The sequence below is a fragment of the Fragaria vesca genome, linkage group LG7 (assembly GCF_000184155.1).
Source record: "Fragaria vesca subsp. vesca linkage group LG7, FraVesHawaii_1.0, whole genome shotgun sequence".
Lineage (NCBI taxonomy): Eukaryota > Viridiplantae > Streptophyta > Magnoliopsida > Rosales > Rosaceae > Fragaria > Fragaria vesca.
Genome location: NC_020497.1, coordinates 15441449 through 15468732, shown reverse-complemented (window position 1 = coordinate 15468732; position 27284 = coordinate 15441449). Strand labels below are relative to the sequence as shown.

At 37.8% G+C, this 27284-nt stretch overlaps 4 protein-coding genes across 4 annotated transcripts; 3 read left to right on the top strand and 1 right to left on the bottom strand.

Moving 5' to 3' along the window:
* Positions 1–769: 769 nt before the first annotated feature.
* LOC101300192 (probable pectinesterase/pectinesterase inhibitor 44-like) lies at positions 770–10053 on the bottom strand. Its single transcript, XM_004308750.1, has 3 exons — positions 9373–10053; positions 1075–1312; positions 770–987 (listed from the first exon to the last, which is right to left on the bottom strand). The coding sequence occupies exons 1-3, from the start codon at positions 10051–10053 to the stop codon at positions 770–772; spliced, it is 1137 nt and encodes a 378-aa protein (XP_004308798.1).
* Positions 10054–15199: 5146 nt separating this feature from the next.
* On the top strand, positions 15200–20937 carry LOC101303366 (alpha-taxilin-like). Its single transcript, XM_004307357.1, has 12 exons — positions 15200–15304; positions 15755–16211; positions 16306–16388; positions 16667–16775; positions 17539–17606; positions 18104–18181; positions 18640–18704; positions 18999–19065; positions 19171–19353; positions 19911–19967; positions 20094–20189; positions 20415–20937. Exons 2-12 carry the CDS (start codon positions 15761–15763, stop codon positions 20547–20549), a joined length of 1392 nt encoding a protein of 463 aa, XP_004307405.1. The 5' UTR covers positions 15200–15304; positions 15755–15760; the 3' UTR covers positions 20550–20937.
* Positions 20927–23663, top strand: LOC101299911 (general transcription factor IIF subunit 2-like). Its single transcript, XM_004308749.1, has 6 exons — positions 20927–21243; positions 21436–21544; positions 22370–22497; positions 22590–22664; positions 22776–22922; positions 23547–23663. Exons 1-6 carry the CDS (start codon positions 20977–20979, stop codon positions 23661–23663), a joined length of 843 nt encoding a protein of 280 aa, XP_004308797.1. The 5' UTR covers positions 20927–20976.
* A 1096-nt stretch (positions 23664–24759) lies between these two features.
* Positions 24760–27078, top strand: LOC101303068. The gene is made up of 4 exons (XM_004307356.1): positions 24760–24889; positions 25295–25452; positions 25739–26035; positions 26176–27078. The coding sequence occupies exons 2-4, from the start codon at positions 25312–25314 to the stop codon at positions 26830–26832; spliced, it is 1095 nt and encodes a 364-aa protein (XP_004307404.1). The 5' UTR covers positions 24760–24889; positions 25295–25311; the 3' UTR covers positions 26833–27078.
* The last annotated feature ends 206 nt before the right edge of the window (positions 27079–27284 follow it).

Here is a 27284-nt window from a genome sequence, read left to right as displayed (position 1 = left end):
TACGTACGTACTCTCTCTCTCTCTCTCTCTCTCTCTCTCTCTCTCTCTCTCTCTCTCTCTCGGCGACATCCATCACCGGTGCCAGCGACCATCTATTAGGAGATTTCATCAGTCGGGTTCTGTCGTGGGAATCTAACATAAACAAGTTCTTAAGGGGTAATAAAGTTTACTGGGGTCAATAATATGTTATTGGGGTAGATAACAAGTTTATTGGGGATTAGTAATATGTTATTCGGATGGATAAAAAATTTACTGGGGGTCAGTAATATTTTATTGGGATGGATAAATTCAAATCATATGGTATTCCGGTCGAAGGAATCTAAGAGGCGCCATATATAAACTATCGCGCCATTAACTGAGCTGCGACGATCGAGTCATGCAAAACCTCGATCGAGTCATGCAAAACCTCAAGCCCTCTCCACGTAACTTTCCCGCTCGTATCTGCACTAGGGCCTCTGTTGGCATACTCAACATACTCAATTATGTCTAGTGACAATCGGTTATCCCAATCCAACCAACCTATTGGATCTATAAAAGTGTCTAGGAAACTCTCCATAATGACCACGTGGTAGAGTATTTCGACCACGGTCTCTCTAGATACACCTTGACTGAGAATACTGACTCACTAAGCTCTCTGGTCGCACTAATCACGCAATTATGAATAACTATGCCACTAAGGCTTATGCGGTCTCTGTTTTGGGTAGTAATGGTGATGACCTGACTCTGAATCGGTAGTCTACCATATATGTAGCAATTCTGTAAAACTACCCTAGCATGCCCAAAAATCTATTGTATCATAGATCTCGCACTCTTTGAAGAACTGAACACCATCCTGCGTGTATAAGGTGTCCTGGAAGTCGGCAATCCTACATCTGTAGAATGCGGTATGGTAAGAACTGATCCGGACTGCAACAGCCTGCCCTGCTTCTGGCTCGACCATGTTCACAAACGTGATCCCAGTAGCCAAGAAGCCGTCTCCCTCGATCACTATTTAAGGAAAAAAAAAGAGATTTAAAATCAGCATTCTAAAACACATAAAAATTAGAATTATAATCAATTAGGGTACGTTATTACCTAAAGTTGCACTTTCGAAAGTGCGAACTCCTTTGATATTGCTTCTGTTGCCTATGACTACTGTGGTCTTAACACAATCACCAATAAAGACCACATTGCACTTCTTCTTTCCCACAGTAACAATCTCGTCATAAACTCCCGTCTTGATCCTAATAACGCAATTGTGGCTGTTCTCCGGTACAACGTCGACTGCATCCATAATAGATACAAAGTCTCCCAATCCATCTTGGGCAACAACCTAAAAAATAATAAATATCATAATTTAACTAAAACAGTTCATCATACACAAAAAATAAAAATTTCATTCTTATGCGCTGATATCAACTTTTGACCATTTTGTAAACTGAAGCACAACAACATATGACATGTCTTGTATGTCAAATTGAACCATCAAAATTTTCCTTAACACCACAATCACAAAGAGAGATACAATCCCTTTATTACAAAAAAAAAAAAAGAAGAAGAGAGAGATACAATCCCCTTTTTAACCTTCTATATTCTTTTAGATACAACCTTTACCTAGTTAGAATAATCTTGGCTCAGTTTCGAAACACAAACTAATGTTAAGCAAGATATCTTCCAAACACAAACTATAATGCGAAAAACCCAGATTAGACAACTGTTTTTTATTTTTTTAGTTTGCTTTAGCCAAAATAAGAGCAAATAATCGGCTTACCTCGTCATATGCAACTCATATTGGTTGTAGCTAAAACAAATTTAATACAAAGTACACACTTTATTCAAATGTATGCCTTATGAAGAACATAAAGTGGCATACACATCAGATCCTTAGAAATATGATAATAAGAAATCAAATTCCACTAGAACACTGGATGTTTCCAAGACAACATTCGCGAATTTGGCTCCCGATCCTAATGTTTCAGCATTGTCCACTATCCTCTAATAAACTGTTTTGTGTTACAAATAGACAACCCTTACCTCGTCATATGCAACTCATATTGGTTGTAGCTAAAACAAATTTAATACAAAGTACACACTTTATTCGAATGTAGGCTTTATGAAGAACATAAAGTGGCACACACATAAGATGCTTAGAAAGATGATAACAAGAAATCAAATTCCATTAGAACACTGGATGTTTCTAAGACAACATTCGCGAATTTGGCTCCCGATCCTAATGTTTCAGCATTGTCCACTATCCTCTAATAAACTGTTTTGTGTTACAAACAGATAACCCTAAGCTTGTGGCTCTACAATGAAAGATGAAAAATTTACAAAAAGCTTCAAGACAAAAAAACAATCGTGGTCTATATATAATGAATGAAACAAGTGAGTGAGAGGAGAAACAATAAATACGAAAGTGAGTGAGAGTGAGAAACAATGAATACGCCGAATTCTGGCCCTATAATGAAATATGAAAAATTTGTAAACAACTTCAAGACAAAAAACAATCATGGTCTATATATAATGAATGAAACAAGTGAGTGAGAGTGAGAAACAATGAATACGCCGAATATATTAGCTGAAAACAAAAGTTTTTTTAGCTAATTATAATGATTATCGTTTTATAATCACTTATATGGTTGCAAATAGAACTAATTGACATAAATTAAGCCTTTAAAGTTTGAACAATATAAACAGAGATATAACCTACATTTATATGCGTTCAGCACCATTATTCTATGTTTTGTTTTGTCCGATGTAGAATCTCACAAACAAAAGAAACCAAACTTGAAGAATTTTTTGCAATCATATAGATCTCTTATAAATTTTTGTAATCATCCTAAATTTTTTTGTAAACTCAAAGAAGACCCATAAGAGAAAATCACCTCTAATGGCTAAAAAAATGAAAGACCAATCTGTAGTTGTTCTTGGCTTTTTGTTGGACAAAAAGAAAACTGTATGGGCCTTTGGACAAATAGTAATGAAAAGAAATGTATAGGTTTTGGTGGCAAGCTAGGTTCATGTCGAACAATAAACGAGTAGAGAAAAAGTTGGAAGAGGAAGAACGAAACAACTTCTGATTGAGCTCCAACTCGATCCACACTGACCACACGTGTGGGCACAAATCAATATCTAGCTAGAGATACCCTTCAGCTCTATCTCAACCATTCAGCTCTGCCCCAACAATAGTCTTATCTTACTAGAAAAAAAGATGAAGATGAACTATCTACTTCTCATGCTCGTTCTCACATTACTTCTCTCTTTCACTCACTCAACTTATAATGAAATGGTAAGATCTCTTCTTTGATCTGATGTTGTTTGTCTTCCTTCTTCTTTTTTATGAAATTTTTGTCACACATTATTTCACTATGTTCAGTTTTAATATAAAAGGAAGATGTAAACAACAATTTTTCTTTTTCACATTAGCATTGCTTCCAATGGTCATCTTAAAGTTCAAACAGTTAGAACATGTTACTCATCCATAAAAACATCTAAAATGAGTTTCTACTAGCTAAGGTAGCTTTACAACAAAAAATGAGTTTCTTCATCTCCATTCCATTCATCATCAACAAAAACTCTATCATTCATCCATTCCACCATCAAGAGAGATTCAATGAGCATTGATTGATGAGACACATGGAGAAGATAGTCATCAATTTGTTCAGCTTCAACTAGTTTACTCTTGAACTAATTTCAGTTTACCCTCATCAACTTTAGGTCGATCATCATGTCAGTCATTCTTCTTTCAATTTTATCAAAAACACCCCTCTTCTCCCAATTTTCATCAGCCGTGTCCAAACCTCCGTTCTCTATCTAATTCCTTTGTCAAATGATGACGTGACACCAAGAAGAAAGTAAAATTCCTTAAACCTTTAATTTCCTTTGATGTAAATTAGATTTGGTATTAATTTGTATTACTATAAGTGAATAGTTACTTTATTGGGGTTAGGATTGAAAGCCCTAACCAATCTTGTATGGATTGATGTTATTATATGATGTGATGCAATTTTAGTTAACATTCCTACATGTTAGTTCAAGAGTTGGGTGCATATGCTTAGAATGTACCACTTTGAGTATATGTGTTTGCCATGTCATGATATAACATTTAGAGCTTGTGCTAAGCTAAGGGACAATTTGAGCCTTTGGTAGCAATTTGAATAACTTAGGAGCAATGGACATATAAGATATGAAGCTTTTCTTTTTCTTTTTTTTCTTCTTCTTCTTCCATTGTCTCCAACTTTTCTCAATCACAACAAGAATCTCCTTATCCGATTTGAGACATTCAGGTACCACTATATCTACATGCTCAACAAACTTACATGATGCTTAGATAGGAAGAACATGTGTAGAGCTTGAGTGATGGAGTGAAGAATCATGTGGTCTTCCATGTACCAGCAATAAAGGTCCAAATGTAGGAACTTTGATGGACTCCTCTTTTAAGCAATCTCAGAAGTCTCAACATCGCGTGGCTCTTCATAAGACTCCTCTAAATCCGTTTCTTCATCCTCGAAAAATATTGAATCATGGAATATTGCATCATGAGGTTGACACGGAGCTCAAGTTGCAGGAAGTTCATGTGGAGTTGTCATCAACGAAGATGGCTGATCTTGAGATATTACGGTGTCGAAACTCCTTTTAATTTCTGCCCAACTGTCATTGAAAGCTTCTTGCTCCTCACTCTGAGCTTTATTTGAAGAAGCTAGAGCCTCATTCGTCTCATTTAGAGACTTGATCATCTCATCGTAATGATTTAACTTATCTAAGATTTGATGAGATATTGTTTGTGTCAAGTAGTCATAGAATGAATATGGCGAAGCTTGAAACTTATTGAAAAATCTTTGTTGCATGTCCAGATTGCTGTTCCATTTAGAATAAGGAGGATCATCCCATAATGTATTGTGTGGAGGTGAATAGTAATCATTCTAATACCCTTGGTTGTCTTGAAATCCTCCAAGCATATTTTGATCATAGTATCCATGATATTGGATGCTTGGACATGTGTTCGTTGAATGACTTATCATGGAGCATATGGAACACACCTCGTAAGGTTGATGCCACATTGAAAAACAAAACAGAAACTATAGTTAGTAATATATACAAAACTAATTCACAAATTCTAAAACAAAATAAAATATAATGTGAAAGACTATAAAAAATAAAAATAAAAATAAAAACAGAAAAATATATACAAGAATTAACGCAAATTGCTAGGGATTTTTCAATCCCCAGCAACGGCGCCAAAATTGATAGCGAAACCGGGTGTTTCAATTAAAAACTCTTTTGTATCAATTGTAGTATATAGCAAATAAGGGTATCGTTATAAAAGCCGAGGATTGAGGGTACCTTTACAATTACGTTAATTACAAAACAAGATAAAACAAAATATGATAGTACTAGAGATATGGGGTTTTGTGATTATAAACAAAAGAAAATAAAGAAACAAAATAAAGCAAAAAAGATCAGATGGATGAGACGTTAGAGACTTGGAAATCCACCACCAAGTATGTTTCAAGACATGTTAACAACTAAAGCTTTAATCATTAAGTCACAAATCGGTATCAATCAAGAACAAACCGTGAACACACTGCGTAAATCCTTATTACTTTCCTTAATTACTTAAGCAAGATGAACGCACCGTTACTAAGCCTTTAGAATAACCGATCAAGAAATAGACGCTATCCTATCAACAAATTATTCTAAGCATTGAGATCAATGAAAGTTTGATTGAACAAGTATGCAAAACTAATGTGGAACACCTACCTAGCATGCAAGTCTCTCTGTTTTGGTTTCACCTATTGTCCTATAGGTTTCACTACCATGAATTAAGCCGTATTAACACCGTTTAGGAGATTAAACAACCTAATTTTAGCCCTACTCACAAGTTCATAATGTTCTATGTTGCGCATACATGAACATAAACAAGCAAGAGTTCTCCATAAACCAAAACCAAATAAACAATTTGAAAGACTCAATAATTCGAAACCAAGGTTCAAAACAATATCTAAAACATTCTTGGGGCTTCAAACCTTGTCCCTAACTAAGAGAATTCAGCCACACATGGCTGCAAAATCACACAAGGAGAATAAAAGATGACAAAGGAAAGGTAAACCGTGGATGATAAAGAGATCAATGATGGCTTGGCGGCTTCCTTGTGCGAGTCCACAACTACGGAGGTTCTGATGATGATGAGATCGCTGCCTCCTCTAATCTTCACGTCCTCCCTCTTTTCCGCTGTGATTAGGGTTATGAAACCCTCAAAACTCGTCCATGGGCTTGCCAATGTGGTCTGGGCCTCAAAATAGAAGTTTTGGTCCAAATCAGAAATTCGGGCAGACTGACATTCGGTCACTCAAATGGTCATAACTACTTCTCGAAAATAGGTATTGACGATCCGTAAAAAGTTCTGGAAAGTAGACTCTCGTAGCTTTCCATTGATATATGGCACATCTCTTGGATCATTGTGAGCTAATCACAATCTTATGTCGAATTTGACTGATAATTTCTGACAGATTTTCTGATTTCTTTCCTTGCACGACATGAATTCCTTCTCCTTCAACATTTCTCCTCTTTCATCTCTTTTGGGCTCTTCGGCTTTATTTATGACCTAAAAACACAAACTTAGTTAATATGAATATTGTTAAAGGAATTACATAGCTAAATAAGGTCGGAAATACATTATAAACGTAACACTTTGTGCTCCTATCACTTAGTAACCTTTGAATATTGAAGCATGAAAGCACACTAGGTGTGCATGTAGGGGTTGTGAACTACAATCACTTAGAGATAAGCTTGGTTGATTTGCATAGTTTTTTCACCTAGATGCCTAACTGGATTGAAATGCATGACTTAAGTAGTTAACTACTACACCCGAGAGGGGTTGCTTGATACCACAAAATGGAGTATATCCCTTATCATACCCGAGAGGGATGTAAGGAGAGAAATTGGTTGATTAACTATTGGTTTGCTTTAATACTTAATACTTGCAAGAAAAGTTAGTGGTGGACAATTCGAATCCTAACATCATTCATTAAATTACTAGTTTAGTTTAGAGTAACTTAGTTTTCATTTAAGCATTTAGATTAGTTTAGTTCAACACTTCAAAAACCCAAAATCAAATAACTACTCCAAATTGCACACTCACTATGAGCCTAGATTTCCTTGTGTATTTAGGTTTGTGATTGTAAATTTACATATTCTAGCTCTCTTAAGGATAACACCTTAACTAGTGAAAGGAATCCAATCCTCGTAGGTTCGACATCATTTCTTAATCCCTATACTATTACTTGTTATACTTGAATGTGACTTTTGGCTAACAAAAACTCCATCAGTTATGGTTAAAGTATCCTTAGTCCGTATGTCTATACTATTACTTGTACCCGTTATACTTAAAGGAGACTTTTTGGCTAACAAAAACTCTATCAGTTATAGTTAAAGTATCCTTAGTCTATACTATTACTAGTACCCGTTATACTTGAAGGTGACTTTTTGGCTAACAAAAACTCCATCAGTTATGGTTAAAATATCCTTATTCTTCTAAGGTAAATTAAAACGTATGGGAAACATCTGCCTTCACAAGTTTACATCACCCTTGATTTCTACTCTTTTATTACATCATTTTGGTACAAGCAATGGTGCAAATTCAGAAGAGCAAATTGTACCCATGTAAAGAAAAAGAAGAGCATAGTGGTTTGCACAACTCTTTCTGTCATTGCTTCTAATGGCAAAGTGGCATCTACATAAACTTCACTGCCAAGCAACCACTCCTTAAACCTTATAAAAACTCACTGAAGCAAAGAAGAGCTTAAACTTAAACTCAAGTACTGCAATTACACTGTCGTATCTTCTTGTGACGGCACAGGTTTGTCGTCGTTATTACGCCGTCGCAAATAGCATTGGCGATTTCATTATTTGCGACCGACGTTTTGCCATAATAGTGTTGTCACTAATGTTGTTTTACGACGGCAAAAGGGCTATTGGCGACGATTTTACGCCATAGCCAAAATAGTTTTTTTTTGTAGTGCGCGCGCTCTCTCTCGTCGGTGACGTCCATCACTAGTGCCAGTGACCATCTACTGAAGATTTTATCAGTCGGGTTCTGTCGTGGGAACCTAACATAAACAAGTACTTAAGGGGTAATAAAGTTTACTAGGGGTCAGTAATATGTTATTGGGGTGGATAACAAGTTTATTGGGGATCAGTATTATGTTATTGGGGTGGATAACAAGTTTACTGAGGGTCAAATATGTTATGGGGTGGATAACAAGTTTATTGGGAGTCAGTAATATGTTATTGGGTGGATAACAAGTTTACGGGGGTCAGTAATATATTATTAGGGTGGATAACAAGTTTATTGGGGGTCAATAATATGTTATTGGGGTGGATAATATTCTAGCAACTTGATTCCGGCGACCGGCGACCGGTGATCGGAGTCCGGCAATGCTCCGGTAAAGTCCTCTCCCATTTTCTCTCTCTAAATGTGTATATATAAGACAAGGGTAAAAGTGTCTCAAAAATATTATTTTATTATGAATTTAATAAATATTTGTGTATTTGGGCACAAATAAGCTAGGGAACTAAAATTTACACTCTTAATTTTACAATCCACACTCTCACTTTCCTCTTTTGGTAATTTAAATCTTGTCTTTAGTGACATGTGTTTTGTCTTTTTGTGAAAACTTTACCCAAAAAGGAAAGTTGGGAGTGTGGATTGTAAAATAGGAAGTGTAAATTTCACCTCCCATAAGCTAATCTCTCGTTCAATTTGGGTCATTGGAATGAGGTTTGACTTTTTTTTTTTGTGCAAATGGTCATTATTTGTATTTAATAGCTTTTTCATAATAAAACTACACAACAGCTTGTATTTATTAAAATGTCTTCTCCCTTTCTTGTATTTGATAGTCTCATTAATCAAAACTTGAGTACAAACGCACCGGTTTTTCATATATATATAAAACTACACCGAAAGATAAATAGTTCGAATTTGGCCCTTGACTTTTCAATTCCTGTCTCCGCCTCTGATTGATAGGATATATTATAACTAGTTGAAAGATTTAAATTCGTTTGATTTGTCTTAATTTGGTGCATATTTTCTTGTTATGAACTTCATTTCTGCTCCATGTACGAACAAATTATTAGTACAAGCATACGTACGTACAAAAAAAACAATATTAATACCTTCAGTAGCAAGTTAACAAAATGCGAGACATCAATTAATGAGGCACATCTCATATTACACGTACGTATATGATCACATTAACATGCGACTCATGTTGATCATAACGTAGTGATATAATCGATTAATGGATCGATAGACATTATTTCTTGCTAAAATGTGACGGTTGGATCGATGGATATATAAACATCATTTTATGCAAAAGAGTTTCAGACACTAACAGTGGCTTCGGAAGACAGTGCGCTAGCATCAGAGGGATGAGGTGGTGGAGTTGGACAAGGTGATGGTGGCTTGGGAGGCGCTGGTGGACTAGGATGAGGAGGCGTTGGTGGACTAGGATGAGGAGGCGCTGGTGGGCTAGGATGAGGAGGCGTTGGTGGACTAGGATGAGGAGGGTTTGGTGGTTTGGGAGGCGCTGGTGGACTAGGATGAGGAGGCGTCGGTGGCTTGGGAGGCGCTGGTGGACTAGGATGAGGAGGCGTCGGTGGCTTGGGAGGCGTTGGTGGACTAGGATGAGGAGGCGTGGGTGGCTTGGGAGGTGCTGGTGGACTAGGATGAGGTGGTGTCGGTGGCTTGGGAGCAGGTGACGGTGGTTCGGGAGGCGACGGTGGTGTTGGAGACGGAGAAGGAGAGGGAGTACCACAACAGGTACCAGCGCAGATCCCTATAGGTAACATTCCAATGGGGACGCAAACACAGCCTTCATGACAAGGGAACTGGACTATATTGCATACTGAACCTGTGCACCCATCTTCCTCATCATTACCATCATGATCGTCGGCAACAGAGGCAAAGTTGGCTACTTCAGTATTCTTATTGCGCCACACGGCATATGCAGTTGGAGCAAAAAAGACGGATACAAGCAGAGCAACGACCAGCACCCAACCTACCTTAATCTTCATTTCCTCAAGACCCTAATATGGTCTTTCTTAAAACCAGGACATAACCTACAAATTTATATATGTCTATATGTATGATTAGTTTCATTTGGGAACTCTAACTGGTTGTAATCTAAATACCGTACGTCAGCCTAACTTAATCACTTAAAGAAGATGCAAATTAACAAGAAAAATAAATTAACGCACCGTTTTCGTGTGCCAGAGATCGTGACTTCATGGTTCATGCCTTCAGTTCTCCTTATAGTGTGCTGGAGTTTGTTCATATAGTTCACGTACGTATTAACAACACATACACTTTGATCCAAAAGTATCCATTGTTTAAAACTCGTTTATATTTGTGAAGGAAGAACGACTTCCCTAGCTAGCTAGCTAGCTAGCCTCCATACCAATTAACACTTTGGATTCCAATACTGGCAATCTGTTTTTAGTGAAGCAAAGGAAGCAAACTATGAATGTCATGGGTAATTAATACACATGTATGCCTTGCCTCGCCTCGCCTCGCCTCTTTTGGTGAAAAACCAACAGCTAGGCTATCGCATCGCCTTTTTGCCCTAACTAGTATCCCTCAGTATTCAGATCTTTTCATCGCAATAATGAGATGCATACTGCAATGCGTTCTGCATATATGTGGGTTGTGGTGCAGTTGGAGTAGAAATGGTGGACACAATGCAATCACGGAAGCACCATTATTGCCGCCATGGCCAGTCCACTACCATCACCACCAAACCAACCGTCTTATTACCAGATCTCCATGCTTATTAATTTGCCTCTACTTTAAAACCCTAATGTATATGTCCGCCGTAGCCTATAGTTGAATCCGATTTAAAACACACACACACACAATACGTTGGCATGATAAAAGTGTAGTTTGAAAATAACAACAGCAAGGGAACCCTAACAGCAAACTCAGTTTCACAATACAGTAAGATGCATGCGGCCGGTGTCAGGTTATATATGAAATTTAGATAGCTAGCAGCCACTGTAGTTTTTTTTTTTCGTTTTTAATTTTTTTGTTACGTTTGAAAAACAAAGAATTTTATTCGTTTGATACCGGGAGGAAGTACGTATCTACAGTGGTTTGGGTGGCATATGACACAGTAGAACACTAGTAAGACTGAAACCAAGGATATATACCTAAAACCAAAATGGGGTGTAATTTCACTCGGCTCTAGTAGACTGACGTGTAAAACCAAGGATATCCAAAACCAAAATGACCGGGGTGTAATTTCCCTCAGCTCCCATATACTGTTGGTCATGAGAGTATTATTTCCCATCAATGGCACATTAGTCATACAAAGTTGATAGAATTTCCAATAATCATCTAACATCATACCAAAAGATTTGTACCTCTTTACATATATAAACTTTCAAGCTTAAACATATTCAAGTTTCAGTAATTTCACCAAGCAATTTAGGCGGAAAAGTAAAGGATCTCGATTCATGGGAAGATCTAGCTAGTCTAGTCCATATCAATTGGCTGTAGAGAGTCCTGGAAGAAAATATTACGAAATGACATAGATGATCTGCCTGAGCTATACAAATAAAATTGGAACCACTTATATCCTTTGAGGCCAAAGGGCAATGCAATGCATCAGCAACGTACTTCTGCAAAGTTCATTTTAGGGAGACAGCAAAAGTTCAGGCTATCCTACGTACATATATAACATATACAGTAAACACAGCTTACGTAGTGTGAGACTTGGGAATAATCTTAGCCTCTTAGGTCTGGCATGAACTGAGAGCAGATTTTGGTTCAGTCTCAGGGAGCACGTTGCATACGGTTTGGACAATGTCGACCCCAGTGGGTGATACCACAACAGTTGCAAGGCGTGGAAGCAGAAGCAGTAGGTTGTGCACGAGAGTCATTAGTATCATGCAGCAGGAGCAAGGTCCTGATTAGAACATAGACGAATTTGTCGAGGGAGCCAGCGCCCGTAGTTTCGGTTTTGTTCTTCCACCGTAGACGTTGGTGGTCCTTCCGTCGTGAGTCCAAATTTATGCCCATAGGCTTTACGCCATTCTAAATCTGTCGACAAAAGACAAAAAAGATACTAAGAAAGGAATATCTCTAAAATCTTGGATGAAATATGATTATCAGGTGAAGCTATGATCCCATCAACAAACAGATCGATACACAACTCTAAGATTAAGCAATTCCACAAAAAATTTTGCCTTGCAACTTACTGTCTGTTAATATACGTTTCCAAATAAAAATCAAAGAAATATATATAAATTCAGGTATAGAATCATGCATCGCATATTTGATAGGATTATCAAGTAGAAGCGATCGTCCTTTCTGGCTTTCTCAACCCTAAACCAAAATCTCATAATTCCCATAAAATAAAATAAAACCAAACAAAAGAAACATACGCTCAACAAGGACAAGACCCCTGTCCCAGAAACGCTGCTCATCTCTGTGTTTTGGCCTCTTCCACCGTCGGCGATCCTCCAGGTTTAAATCCAATAAACGCTCATGGTTGAAACGTACGGGAGATTTCGAGATCCCTAAACCCTAGCTATCTCGATCATGGTTTGATTTTATACAAGGAGAGAACTGACATTTTCGGGCCAAATTGGATCGATTATTTTTGTCTGTTTTATTTTTTTGTTCAAATTTGGTAAATCGGCATGTCTCATGTGTCTCTTGAAAGGATAAATTGTAAACTTTGATATGTGATCATTTTCGTTCAACTTTTACCAAAATAGACAGCAATGAGCACAATTATAGCATAGTTTTCAATGAACTCGATCTACACTTGGCGCGCAGAACATTAAAAAAACATGAAGAAATTGCATTTGGACCATAAAAACATGAAGTCGATCAAGTTGGGGTTTGATGGTTATTTCGATTAATATTGTCGATTAATGGATGGATATATAGACATTATATCGTGCTAAGGTTTGAAGGTTCGGTCCATGGACAAACATCATGTTATGGTGCGATGAAGTGGTGGAGTTTGAGGACGAGGTGGCGGATTCGGAGGATGACCGAACGGGGGAGGAAGTGTCGACAGTGGTTTGGGTGGCCCCGGGGTCGGAGGCGGTGATGGTGGCATTGGAGGAGGTGTTGGTGGCGTTGGAGGAGGTGACGGTGGTGTGGGAGGAGACGGTGGCATCGGAGGAGGTGCTGGTGACTGTGGAGGTGAAGGTGGTATGGGAGGCTCTGGTGTCGGAGGAGGTGTCGGTGGTGGTGTCGGAGGCATCGGAGGAGGTGCTGGTGGCGTTGGAGGAGGTGATGGTGGTTTGGGAGGCACGGGTGGCGATGGACTACCGCAACAGACACCGGTGCATATCCCTACGGGTAACACTATTCCAATGGGGATGCAAGTACAGCCTTCCTGACAAGGGAATAAGACCATATTGCATGTCGAACCTCTGCATCCATCTTCCTTATCATCATCATCATCATCATCCGCAACAGAGGCAGAGTTAGTTACTTCATTATTCTTGCGCCGCACGGCAAATGCAGTTGGAGCAAAGAAGGTGGACACCAGCAGGGCAATCACCAGCAACCAACCTACCTTAATCTTCATCTATAATTCGCCTTTTCCTCAAGACCCTATATATAATATGCCTTTACTTAAACCTTAATCTCCATGTATATATGTATATGTATATATGATTAGTTTCATTTGGGAACTCTAGCTAGTTGTAAACTAAATACTGTACGTCAGCCTAACTTAATCACTTAGACATACGACAAGAAGTAGCAAATTGAAAAGAAGACGTTTACGCGACGTTTTAGTTTGCTGGAGATCGAGGACTTCAGCCTTCAATTCTTCCTTTGTTCATATATATATAGTTCACATCTTCACAACATATACACTTTGATCCAAAAGTAGTGTTTGTTCAAATTGTTCAACTCTCGTTTGTTAGTTCGATCGTGAAGTAAAGACGACTCCCCGCCATGCTAATTATTAACACGCTGGATTCCAATCGATGTTGGCAGTCTGTTTTAAGTGAAGCAAAGCAAGCTAGCAAGCAAGAATGCATGTCATGGGTAACACAGTCATATATACCGGCCAGTTGTGCAAGTGTAATATACCCTCTAGTCAGTATGTGTCATTTTAGAATTTAGATCACTAGTTCCAATTTCGATGATTTACCCTTACGTACGAGCCTTCCCTAGCTTCTCATAACGTTCATCTGTGATAAGCTACAAAATGGATCTTTCACATCCATTATTTTCGATTGATCGATATCTATATGATCATCCATTTGGTAGCAATACACATGCAGATGAAGAAAAACTAGCTAGCTAGTAAGGTTATTACCTATAGCTAGCTACCAAAAACTAGCTAACCTCTAGCCACCACTAGAAACCCAATTGCTTTTGCTATGGATCCAAGCTTAAGCGTTAGAGAGGTAATGTCTAGATTTGTCCGAGCACCCTTCTGACCGCTCGTTACTGAGTAGGAGGAACATGGCTCTTCTCCCACTAAAATAAAAAAAACAAATTGCAAACATATAACTCATAAAAACACAAAGAAAACAAACTAAAACGAAATCTAGGAATTAAGCCCCAACCGATCGTTATTACAAAAAGATATATAAACATAATTTGGAGACAAGTCCCACTCCCACCGCGTCAAACCCTAATGTATTTATCCCTTTTTTCAGATGCATGTGCAACTTGTTGTCCTTTCATTAGCTTGGTTGTGTTATATTAAGCTAGACTCGACGGTAATTTCATTATTTTAGCTCATGATCGGCTAGAAAAACTAATATTGGAAACTTAAACTCAACTAACTTGAATCATATTTCCACTTATTGAAACCCGTCTTAGATCAAAATCAATAGTGCGAAACAAGCTCAATTCGAGGATGAGTTAGATTTAAACTCAAATATATTCATATCTATATATACTAGAAATAATTAATTTTTAAAAACTCTACTCCCATAAACTTTTTAAAATCATTTTACAAACTTAATTTGAGTCACTTATCGAGTTTAATTGATTTTATCTTTTTCGTGAAATTTTCCTAAACCTCAGCCCGACACGGCGACACGAGTTGAGCTCTAGCTCAAACAACTCACACTACCTCGTTTATTGCGAAAAATAGAAGAAATTGTAGGTTGAATAGGTTTGCGAAAAGACTAACGTAGCCTTTCTCCCACATTCTTAACACAGTAGGTGAATGGTTTGTGAGAAGAATTAAGATCAGTTTGAAAAAGAGTTCGTTCCTTTGTCTCCTCACTTCACTATCTCTGTCCCTTTCATACATAGCTCCACATTTCGCTTATAATCTACCAGGTGGTTTTTTTCTCTCTGTCATTCTATTCCATTTGTTTTGTTCGTATTGTTATTTCTGATTGTTCAGATTGATTAATATTGCTGATGGTTCTGTTATGGCGTTTGCAAATTTTGTGTTCATTCATATTGGTTTAGCTCCCCAGAAAAAGAAAAGTGTGTGAATTTCAGTAAATGTTAAAGCTTTGAGGCAAAATTGGTTTGTGGATATATACTGGAAATCTTAAAGCGGCTTAAAGATGGAATATCTTTAGCTACTTTAGGGTTCTTATCAGATTTTTTGAGCACCCAGAATGGGTTTCTATGCTTCTGCTGCTTTCATGGATGTCAGCAGCTGTGGGTTCATGTTAGTTAACCTAGCTGCAAAGCCAGATTGTAGGTTAAAGCAAGAGATGGGTTTTTGGGTTTTAATTAGTAATGGGGTTTCTGAGAAATGAATGATGATGATTGTAGGTTAAAATGGAGAACCCAGACGCAAATCAGCTTCCTGAAGTGGATTCATTGCCAGATGGATTTGTTGACAGCTCCACAGAGCCGCTGGCTCCTCCAACTCCTACCTTAGAACAGGAGAAGGCTCCGGGCAATCATGAGGATGATAATGCCTCGGAGAGGGATTGCTCAAAGGAGCCTGTGGATAAATCGGGTGCTAATGAGTTGCAAACGAGCCAGGATAGGGGAGAGAAGCCGCCCAAACTGAGAACCTTTCCTGTTCCATTATCGGAATCTGATAGTTTTGATTCTCCAGTAGAATTAGTTGAAGTTCTGAATAAAGTGTCTACAGAGCAGACTGTAGAAGACTCACTAGTCATGCCCGGGATGGCTGACTCCGTGTCTGAGGCTGCAATTCAGGCATTTAATTGCAGTGAAGTAAAGGAACAAGTTGAAGCAAAATCTGAAAGTTCAGAGAGAAGTAAATATCTTTACCTTTTGACTTGTCTCTTAAAAAAACCAGCGCAAGATGTGTAGACATTAGTTTTATCACCCTAATCTTTATTGCCTTTCAGCAACTGAAGGAGGCTTGGACGCAACGACAACCAATCTAAAGGAAATATCTGCTTCAGAAACTGTTGAAAAGAACAAAAAACCAGTTAGTAGAACATACTTTTCTCTCTTTTATCATACCAATTTGTGTGTTTGTTGTTGGTCCTCCTTGCAAGTTATGCAACATATCATGTCTCTGATTTTCTGTGATGTGAATCATTTATCAAAAGGTATATACTATAATGAATCAGCACACAAATACATACCTGTTGCACAAAGAAGATAGAGATATATACATACACATATGTAGTGATAGTATATGTTTGCATATTTTACCTTTTTAGTTCATAGTAAGCTAACTAAGTTTGACTAATATTGTCTCAGGATACAACTGAAACCAAACGGAAAAATCCAAAGCGGACCTTCAAATCAGAGAAGGAGTTTATAGAGTTCATGTTGAAGTATCAACAAGTTACTGCAGAGAGAGATGGAGGTATTTGAAATGGTTTTATTAATGCTTACATGCAAAATCCATAGCAAATGTATTGATCTTTACACCTTCAGATATGAGCTACTGCGGAGGAAAAAACCTTGTTGTTAGTAACTCTAAATGTTAGATGATTGACTTATAGTGATTTACTATAATAGAATTAGTAGTTGCAACAGAAATGGACTACTTACAGTGATCCACTATCATGTGCCACAGTTTTTCATGAAAAAGCAATTATATGTATTATTGGCTTTACCTGGAGTCTACCGTAGGGCATGAGTTGTGATATTTGTAAACATCTGTGGTAATTTCGCAGGTATTAAGTAGCTGTTATCAGTGAGCAGAATATCTGTTCATACTGAGAAGAATGCATTGTGAAGTATGATTTTATCATTCTTTCTCTGAAGAAAGATATAGGGATCTGGGCAAGTGGATGTGGTCCATTTCAATGATTTTAGTTTTGTTATGATTCAGTCTCGCCTTTACTGACCATGAGTTAAGATAAATAGAAGGCATCATGCCTGATCAATTGTCTCCTTTTCTAATTATTGTTGTGTTCTATCAAATGAACACCACTTAAGGTGGCATGATAAGTTTTTAAAGAGATGCTGATGATCTTGATCATCCTTCAGAAACAAATATCATTATATATTCTGAAGAAAGATATGATACAGTAACATAATTGATATTATATTATCAATATATTTTGGAGCAACATAAACGAGAGTTTTATTGATTATTTGTTTTCATCCTCTTCTGTTTTTAGCCATTGCTGTTCGAGATAAGCTTGAGTCATTGTGTAGAGAGTTACAACGCCAGAACAAAATGCTAATGGTATGATATAATTTCCATACTGCAATTTCTCCAAAGTCATTGTTTTCTGAAACTTTATAAACTTTATATATACTCCAGACGTGAATTATTATAGATCTCATCTATGAAACTTAATTGATTCAGTCATACTAGACGACAGGATTGTTACAACCATTCTGTGTGGAGTGACCTTACTGACCTAACTAATTGCAGACCGGAAACCAAAGTGAAAAAAGGGGCCCTCAATTTCTATACTTATCCTTTTAAATATGAGAAGAGACAGCTGAGAGAGTTTGTAATCGTTTTCTTCATTGTCCGGTTGCTCTTACATTATGGCACAAGTTATTTTGGGGAAATGAACTATTGGGTGGTTCCACACTCCTATGTATGTTAACACTAATGACTTGTAATATGTTTCCGTTATGATGCTTAAGTTATCTATAGTAAGTTATGAAAATAATCTGTACTCCTCCGGTCACCCACTGTAAAACATTAATGGTTCCTGATGATTGTAACAGGATGAATGTAGACGGGTGTCAACAGAGGGCCAAAACTTGAGATTAGAGTTATCAACCAAGTTCCAAGATGCAATAAAGGTTAGTACATGTCAATGTTCTTTTTTGGGATTATTACATCATCTTTCACTCTGTTGATTTTTTTTTCTTTTCCCTTTGACATACCAACCTGTTATTGATGATTGGAGCTTAATGCAAAAGTGAAAAATTCTGATTAAACATTACCTGCATTACACGTTGTTACACATGATATCTTTGAGGGTCTACACACTCCATCGATATATTCAACTTATAATTCTTTATTTAAAGAAGGAAAAAGGACAAGCTTTCTTGTTGCACTACTTTGTCTGCCATGATTATTCAGATGCTCATGAGAGCATATGCAAGCATATAGGGGTCAGTTACGTAACAAGTTTACCTCTCTTTCTCTCAATTGGAACTAGTTCTGTGTTAATTTCAAACAGAGATGTGTGGTTTCAGTTTATCATACTTTTAATGCATGGTTAAATGACATTCTGATATTATCCTTATGGTTACAGGATGTGAGCAAAAAGCTAGATGAGCAGAAGGATGAATGTATCTCTCAGCTAAAGGAGAATGAAATGTAAGACCCAGATTATCATCGGAGCTTATGCATTAACTATCTAGTTGCATAAATCTGAAGTGAAATAGCAGTCTTGAACCTTGGTCTTTAATTTGTTTCACAGAGAGCAGATATAATTAATATCAGTAACTGAGTATTACGTAATGTTATGACATGGTCTCTCCTCTTAGTTGGCTTGGTTGATAACTCGATACCACTGATTTGTTTTTGGCTATGGTATCCATCGTAGATGGACTTTTACAGCGGAATCTTTAACATATGAAAATTAGTTTATTAACATTCATTTATGTTCAGGTTAAGTACCAAGCTACAGCAGCTCACCCATCAGTATGTTCATTCTGAACAGCAATATGAAACAAAGGTAAATTCTGCCTGCATAAGTGACGTTGATTTACTTAGAGGGAGGAATTATTTACTTGATCATATCCTTCAACATGTCTGAATTGTTTTTGTTTTGGATGAACAGTTGAAACAAAAATCATTGGAGCTTCAAATTGCTGATTTGAAAATTAAGCAGCATGAAGAGAAATTAATTCAGGAACAAGCCCAGATGAAATTATATGCAGAACAGGTGTCACAGTTACTATCAACTGAAAATAACTTGCGCTTACAATTGACAGCTGATGGGGAAAAATTCCAACAATTCCAGGTAAACTTCGGTTTGTGTGTTTATTTAAACCTTTGGATCTTATTCACCTGAATCTGGCAAGTGGTTGCTTCCTAGGGACTTTTAAAATCTCTGTGCAGAAATCTTTATATAGTTAGATATGGGGAATGCTAGTCACTTAAGTCTCACCAGGATCACACTTGAATACTTCTGCAATATCATGGAGAAAAAGAAAAATTGGGCATTTTATGATTATAATGTGACTATTATTCTCCAGTCATTTAGGTAATCTTAAGTCCTAGAGTTAACTGGGAGTTGGGCACAAAAATGGAAACTTTTTAGTTCATTGGTGGAAGTGAACTCGCCTGTTTCATTAATCGGCATTTATATGACTTCTGCTTAGATATGACTTTCGCTTCTCTCTTAATGTTTTTTTTCGTCAATAACCAATACTGAGGAGACGCAACATACTCTTCTTTATGTTGGTTAGCAATATTGTGCATTCTTTATTACTACTGGACCTTTAACTGCTCAGAGCACCTGACTTGTGCTTCAAACAAATCCTATATCATCGTAATTGCTACATTTTGGATTTGCAGGATGCATTGTCGAAAAGCAATGAAGTTTTCGAAACATTCAAACAAGAGATTGAAAAGGTATACACATCTATTCAAACCACATTTCATACAGGCTCATATTTCCTGATCTCCTCGGTCTCAGACTCAATGTTACAAACATGATGTGCTCATCTTAAACTAAACTATCTGTTTGCAATACCCCAGATGGCAAAGTCTATCAAGGACCTCAAGAAGGAAAATTTATTCTTGAAGAGCAAATGTGATAAGACAGATGTTACTCTTATAGAACTCGTAGATGAGGTATGGTTGTCTCGTCAGTCTTTCATTGGTTCTGCAGTATATTCATAACTTGGGTATAAGCGCCCTTCTTGGTATCAACGCTAGGAAAATAGCTCATACATTTTTGGCATTTGAGATTTAGTACTGTTTTCCGCCGAATTCTGCGGTGCAAGGCTTTTTTATTACATTAAGATCGTCTCTTATTTGCAAAAGAAAACTAACTATGATTTCCTCTTGTCTGAGCAGCGTGAGCGGCTGAAGAAACAGTTGGAAAAAACAAAGAACCAGAAAGAGAAGCTCGAATCCTTATGCCGCTCACTTCAAGCCGAAAGGAAACAGAACTCCTCCGAGAGCAACTCCTCTGATTCAGTTCCATCATGAACACCAACATAATAATGTTCAACTATGTACCCTACACTCTTATCTTTCCAAATGTACTCCCCATCTTATTTCATTTTGCCTTTGCCAGCGAAAAGAGCGAGATCATCACCAAGCACAATCCACCATCGTTTGTTTTAACCAACATTAATTTGTACTGCTCATAGAAAGTAGTTTGTAAGTTTGCATTTCATTCATCCCAAATCTCAAAATCGGGATTGTTTTCCTTCACTTTTGTGACTATTAGTAATCCAAAATTCCCATCTGTACTTGAGGACCCTTAAAAACTAGGACCTTAGAGCTAAACCGAAACGCCCAAAACGACGTCGTGGCGGTCTTGCACAACTATATATAAGGTAAGAGCAAGACCAAGTCTTTCTCCCCAAAATTTCAATAAAGAAAAGAAGAAAAAGAACCCAAGTTTGGGCTAATGGCGCCAACCCAAGTAGCAATGGAGGACCAAAAACCACTACAACGAACCAGTAGCAGCACCAGTGCCAAAACCTGGGGGCACTTGGAGACCAGCAAAGCGGCGGAGCCGGTGTGGCTCATGAAATGCCCGCCCAATGTCGCCAAATCGTTCAAGGCTCACTCCGCCGAGGACGGCGGAGGCGCGGCGTCGGAGGCTGGTGGCTCCGGCCCCGTCGCCAAGGTCATTCTCTCGCTTGACCCTCTCAACTCCAATAACGAACCCAAGGTACCACACGACGTCGTTTTCGTACATGCATTGCCGTTTCCGGTTGTGATCTGCAATCTAGGGTTTTGCTTTCCTTTTTGTTTGAGCTTTGATTTTTCTTTTAAAGTTGGAATTTAATAATTTTAGTTTTTTTAATGTTGTTAGCGAATTTGATTTAACATGATGAGTTTGTTGAAATTTGATGCTCCACAGTTCACCATGGAACTGGCGGCAACAGAATCTGCGAATACGCCCAAGTGTTACGTTTTGGATATGTCCAGGGACTTTGTGCCAATGTCTGTGTTTTCGGAGTCATCGGAAGGTATGACAGTTGGTTAGATGTGTGCAAATGTTGGTTAGATTACTTTGCATTTGCATTTTATCACAGCTAGCTAGTTAGCGTTTGGTCTTTTTGAGTGACTAATGCAGAAGTAATGTAGTGTTAGTATGATTAGTTTGAGCAATTGGGTTACATTCATCTGTGATGTTTTTGTTAATTTTTTAACTGTTGGCATGTAGGTATGTTTGAAGTTTAAGAACTCAGAATGATTTAAACTTTGGATTAGGATGCAAGTCTGACCTCTTAATACTTATAAGGAGGGAGGGTTGCATCTGAGCTTTGTTAAATCTAATAATTATAATGATGTACGGATATAAGAAGAAAGAAAATACTTATAAAATAGGAGACTATTTCGGTTAAAGTCAGATTTTGGGGAAAGCAATTAAATGAAGATATGTGGTTTTTACTTTAGTTAAAACGGTAGATCCTTGCTCAACAGATTGTTGCAGGTTGAGTAAATAAAACAAGCATAATTGGCTTGCACGATTTAATGTTGGGAAATTGTGTTTAGTGTACTGGGAAATGAAATTAATCCCCAAGTCATGGGTCAGTTGTTTTTGTTTGATTGGAATTCAAAAATTTATTGCAGAAAGTAGCTTAATATCTCATCTTTATATAGTATATGTTCTTGTTAGTTTTGGGTATGCCATCACTTTAGTGGAAGTATATGCCTATGAATTTAATACTAATCAGCAGAAATGGTATGTTAACAACAAGTTTAGATTTACAGTACTTAAAGAATCACGAGCAACTATAGCTGTTCATTTTGGTAATCTCAACTGAATGTGTGAAGCTTTTTCATCGCAGGAAAGTTATCTGTGGAGGGAAAAATCTTCAACAAGTTTGATATGAAACCCCATGATGAGAATCTTGAGAATTATGGGAAACTTTGCCGTGAACGAACAAAAAAGCATATGAAAAGTAGAAAGATTCAGGTTTCTCAGATTACTTTGAATACCTTTGGTAATACTATGGTTTGTAACACTAATATAATCATTAACTTGCTCTTACTTTCTTTTCGTTGTAGGTGATCGACAATGACAATGGGGCTCATATGAGGCCAATGCCAGGGATGATTGGTTTTGTGGCTCCTGGACCCAGTGTACATTGCTACCTACTCTTTGTGCTAATTCTTGAGTAAAATTGCAATGTGTGCTGCTTGCTTTCCATTGCTTACAAAGTATGCGTTAAGCACAAACTGTCTTTCAAATAGGATAAGAAGAAAGTGCCAACGAAGGGATCAGAAATGAAGAGAACAAGGAGGGACCGTGGAGAAATGGAAGATATCATGTTTAAGCTCTTTGAGAGGCAACCTAATTGGACATTAAGACAATTGATCCAAGAGACTGATCAACCCGAAGTATGTTTTCTGCTCATTTACTTTCTGCTGAACTTCTATTTCTTCCCGTTTAGAATCTTCATGTCAGATCTACTAGATGTCTGTTTGTATGTGAGTGAAATCCAAGCTTGTACAGTTATTGTGTCCACTTATGTCTTTCTCAGATTGATACACATAAGAACCTGTACAGTTATTGTTTCCCCTTATGTCTTTCTCAGATTGATACACATAAGAACCGTTTCATCACTCGCATATAATATGTGCATACCATCGTAGTTAACTTCTTGGACTATTGGGTTTCAATTGTTACACAGAGAAGAAGTAACCCTTTGACCGAGGAATCATATATCTAGTTATTGGTGAATTTATTTCCTATATATAATAATGAATGGTATTGTTTATTAGGAAGAGTACTATGTAGTTGGTTTATTATGAAGATTACTATGAAGGGATGCTCTCACCTACTATATATGGACTTTTCTTTATTTTCTGAGATGATCACAAGATATGATGCTACAGCCTAGATATTCACAGGCAAAATTAAATAACTTATACCGACTGTATTGTTTTCGTTATTGTTTACTTGTGCCTTTAGTAAGTTGATTGTTCTTATGATTTGACAGATTTGTTCTTGTCTTCTTGCAGCAATTTCTGAAAGACATACTTAAAGATCTCTCTGTCTACAACAACAAGGGAGCTAATCAAGGCACATATGAGCTGAAACCAGAATACAGGAGAACAAGCGAGGATGCAGCTCCCTAATAGGTTGTAAGCTATCGGTCAACTATTTCAGCTTCGTACCTTTTTCCAGGCAGACTTTGTTAATGATATTTTCTAGCATCATTTGTTCTTAGACTACTAACCTCGGCACTTCTTTTTTAGCAGAATTGGAATGTGTTCATCAGTGAGAGCCAGAAGAAATTGCTGTGCACTTCTCCAGTTTCTTTTGTCTAGTTTGTAGGTCTAGGGTTCCAAAGGCCAGCAGATGTTGCCTCTCTTGTAGTGAAATAATGCCAAAGTAGATACCTGAATGAGAACAGTTCCTTTTCTTATCTTATTAGTGATATTGATGGCATGGCACAGCTCTCTTCCATTATCTTTTAGACGGCCAATTCCATGTTTGATATCTTCAGCAGTGACGTGGGATTTATGGTTACATTATTCCAACGTCTCCAACACCATATTGTTTCTTTTGGCAAAAAAAAAGAAAATAGTCAAAATTCATATTTTCCGCTAACATAATCAAAGAAGAATAAATTCACTGTGAAGAAAAAGCAATTTGCTAAAGCCTCACAAGTCACAATCTTGAATCTTTATAGTGCAGGAAAAACGAATCAAGCTATATTTTCACATCAAAGTAGTGTTTTTCTTTTCTTTAGATATTGAGAATTTGTCTCTCGTTTCGAATTTCACAATATTAAGTCATTTCACAACTAGTAAACATCATTCCGATCATATGAATTAGTTTTCTACATATTACACGACGAATAAATCAAAACTCGTAAAACCGACAAAAACAATTTTTGACTTGTCCAAGATTAAGTATCGATTCATTACAGACAATCTTACCATAAAATCCTCTCTAAACACGTGCTAAATTAAGCACATAAACACAAAATCGTTGTCTTTTCCTGTTTGTTTTTCTTCCAAAAATAATTTAGACGGCAAGAGAAATTAAAGAAATAAATTAAAAAAAGGCGCGTGGAGTTCACACGGCCGGTCGCGTGGATCCCACAGCCCATTGAGCCGTTCAACAATTGGCTACGCCAGAGCGCTGACCAATCCTCCAAATTCTGACCAACCCCAACTTTCCCATTTGGAGAGCCCGAAGATCAGCGTGTGCTCACCACGACGTCGTTTCGCGAACCCGTCCTCTCCAGTCAATAATAAACAAGAGCATATACCCACCCTCTCTGCTCCTCTCCTCCTTTCTGTTCCACCTAACACCAACTCATCACAATACCTTTCTTCCTCTTCTCTCTCTCAAGGTACGATTCTCTGTCATCTCCAATTCTCCGATTTAGAATTGGCCCAGATCCTATTGTATTTTATCCAATCGGTAATTCTTGCGGTGATTCTGGTTTCAGAAGCTTTGATTTGAGTTTTGTGTTACATATCCAATCTTGTTTGATTTTGCCTTTGTGTATATAATTCCGACGAATTTTGATCTGAATTGTAATTGTGTTGATGGTTTTGTGATACATAGGCTAAGATTCAGGTATCCATATGTTTGTGTTTACAGTCCTTTTCTCGATTTTGGAATTGTATGAGATCTTTATAGTTTTGGGTGTGGCTGGATTTGAAGTTTTACTGTTTTATGATGTGTATTTTGTGTAGGCGTGTGTCGGCCATGAGAGTGTTGTTATTGATGGTTGTTGTTCGTTTTTGTGTAGGTTGAATTTTTTTAGAAATGGAGTGTTTTTTCAAAGGTGCTAATGAGGACTTGACGCCGTCTCCGGTAGACATTCTTCGGTGTCCATTCTTGAGGAACATTAATGAGCCCACCAATTTTTCCTTCTCCTCCATGTCTTCCATGGCTTTCCCTATGCCGGTGAGTTATTTCATCCTTCTGATGCACATTGCTTGCTTTGTTACTGTAAGGGTACTTTCGGTAGTTATTATTAGCAGACACTTAGAGCTGTTTCTCGAGAATTTGGGTTGGGCAACTAGTTGAACCTGATCTCGCTTTTGACCTTAAACTTTGAAATAGTTAGGTTGTGTAAGTGAGGTTGACATGTTGTTTTGGTGGCTGCAGTCTTTCAGTGAAAATTTAGCATTTGTTATGCTTAAGTTGAAGTTCAGGCATTTTAACACTGCTGTCTGATTTTCTTGATCAGGTACGTGCTGCCAGCAAAGGTCCAATTTTTGAGGATGGTCCCAATTTTGACATGGCATTTAAGCTTTTCCATGGGAGTGATGGAGTTGTCCCTCTCTCTGGACGATCGTATGAGAAAGTTGAGAAAGTTGAGCAACAACAAGCCCCATTCATGTTTAATCCATTAGCTGCAAGGGCAGCTACTATCAGCCTGTCATCCTTTGGACCTGGAGGACCCTTCGGTTTTGATGCATTCTCTGAGAAGTGGAAGAAAATGCAAAAGAAGTCCAATTCCTCGAAAAAAGGGTCTTCTTCAAAGGTAAAGTGATTGTTGCTTCATAGTATGAATTTCCCAGCTCATTGAGCAATTGGAATATCGTTACACAGCTTTTTAAGTTAATATTGTTTGTAGAATCTGTTTGGGTGGTCTACTTACTAATATAGCATTTGATGTTTCAGGGAGGGAACTCTAATCATGAGGCAGCGAGTAATGAGTGGCTACAAAGTGGAAACTGTCCGATTGCAAAATCATTCCGTGCTGTTAGTGGTGTCGTTCCACTTGTGGCAAAGGCTTTGCAGCTCCCTCCAGGCATGAAAGTTAAGTGCCCACCAGCAATAGTTGCAGCTCGAGCAGCTCTGTCAAAAACTGCATTTGCAAAGAACCTCCGCCCACAACCCCTGCCTGCAAAAGTGCTTGTGATTGGAGCACTGGGAATGGCGGCCAATGTTCCATTAGGGATATGGAGAGAGCACACCAAGAAATTTTCTCCATCTTGGTTTGCTGCTGTGCATGCAGCAGTTCCATTCATAGCCGTACTTCGAAAGTCTGTGTTGATGCCTAAGTCAGCTATGGCGTTTACCATTGCAGCATCTATATTAGGACAGGTGATTGGGTCCAGAGCAGAGCGCTACCGTCTGAAGGCAAAGGCAACTAAAAACTTGGCTTTGACTGACACCTCTGTACAGATCATGAAGCCTGAAAGCTCTGTTGGTGGGATGAAAAGCCAGTTCCAGGTGGTTGAAGCGAAATCTGGTCATTGCACTGAGATTGAGGAGTGGAACTCAGTTGCTCTGCAGGTCTCACGCCCTTCTTCATCGACTGATGTGTTCTGCTAATTTGTTTGATTATTGATGGCCTTGATATCCATCATTCCCTTTATGTTATCACAGGGTTGTAATTCTCTGTACTAGTCAAGCGGAATCATTTGTGCCTCTAGACACTGCCCTTGTCCGTAAAAAGAATCTGAGTGAATAAAAATGTATTACAACGGTTTTTCTATCAATGTTTTCTTCATATTTTACCGTCAGGGAATTGTTCTAAAGTTCTTGCGCGTTTTGAGCATGTATTCATCACCTTCCATACCTTTCACTCTACGAAGTCTTCAATTCTGGACATGTTCATTTCAGGTATGTTGTCACACGATTCCATACTAACAGTCGATGCAGTTTAACACGATAGCACATGCAAATTCGAGATCATATCCAACGATTCCACACAAAACATACTTGAACATGATAAGTAATTCCGGTTATGTTAACAAATTAGTAACACACCCACCAAATCATTA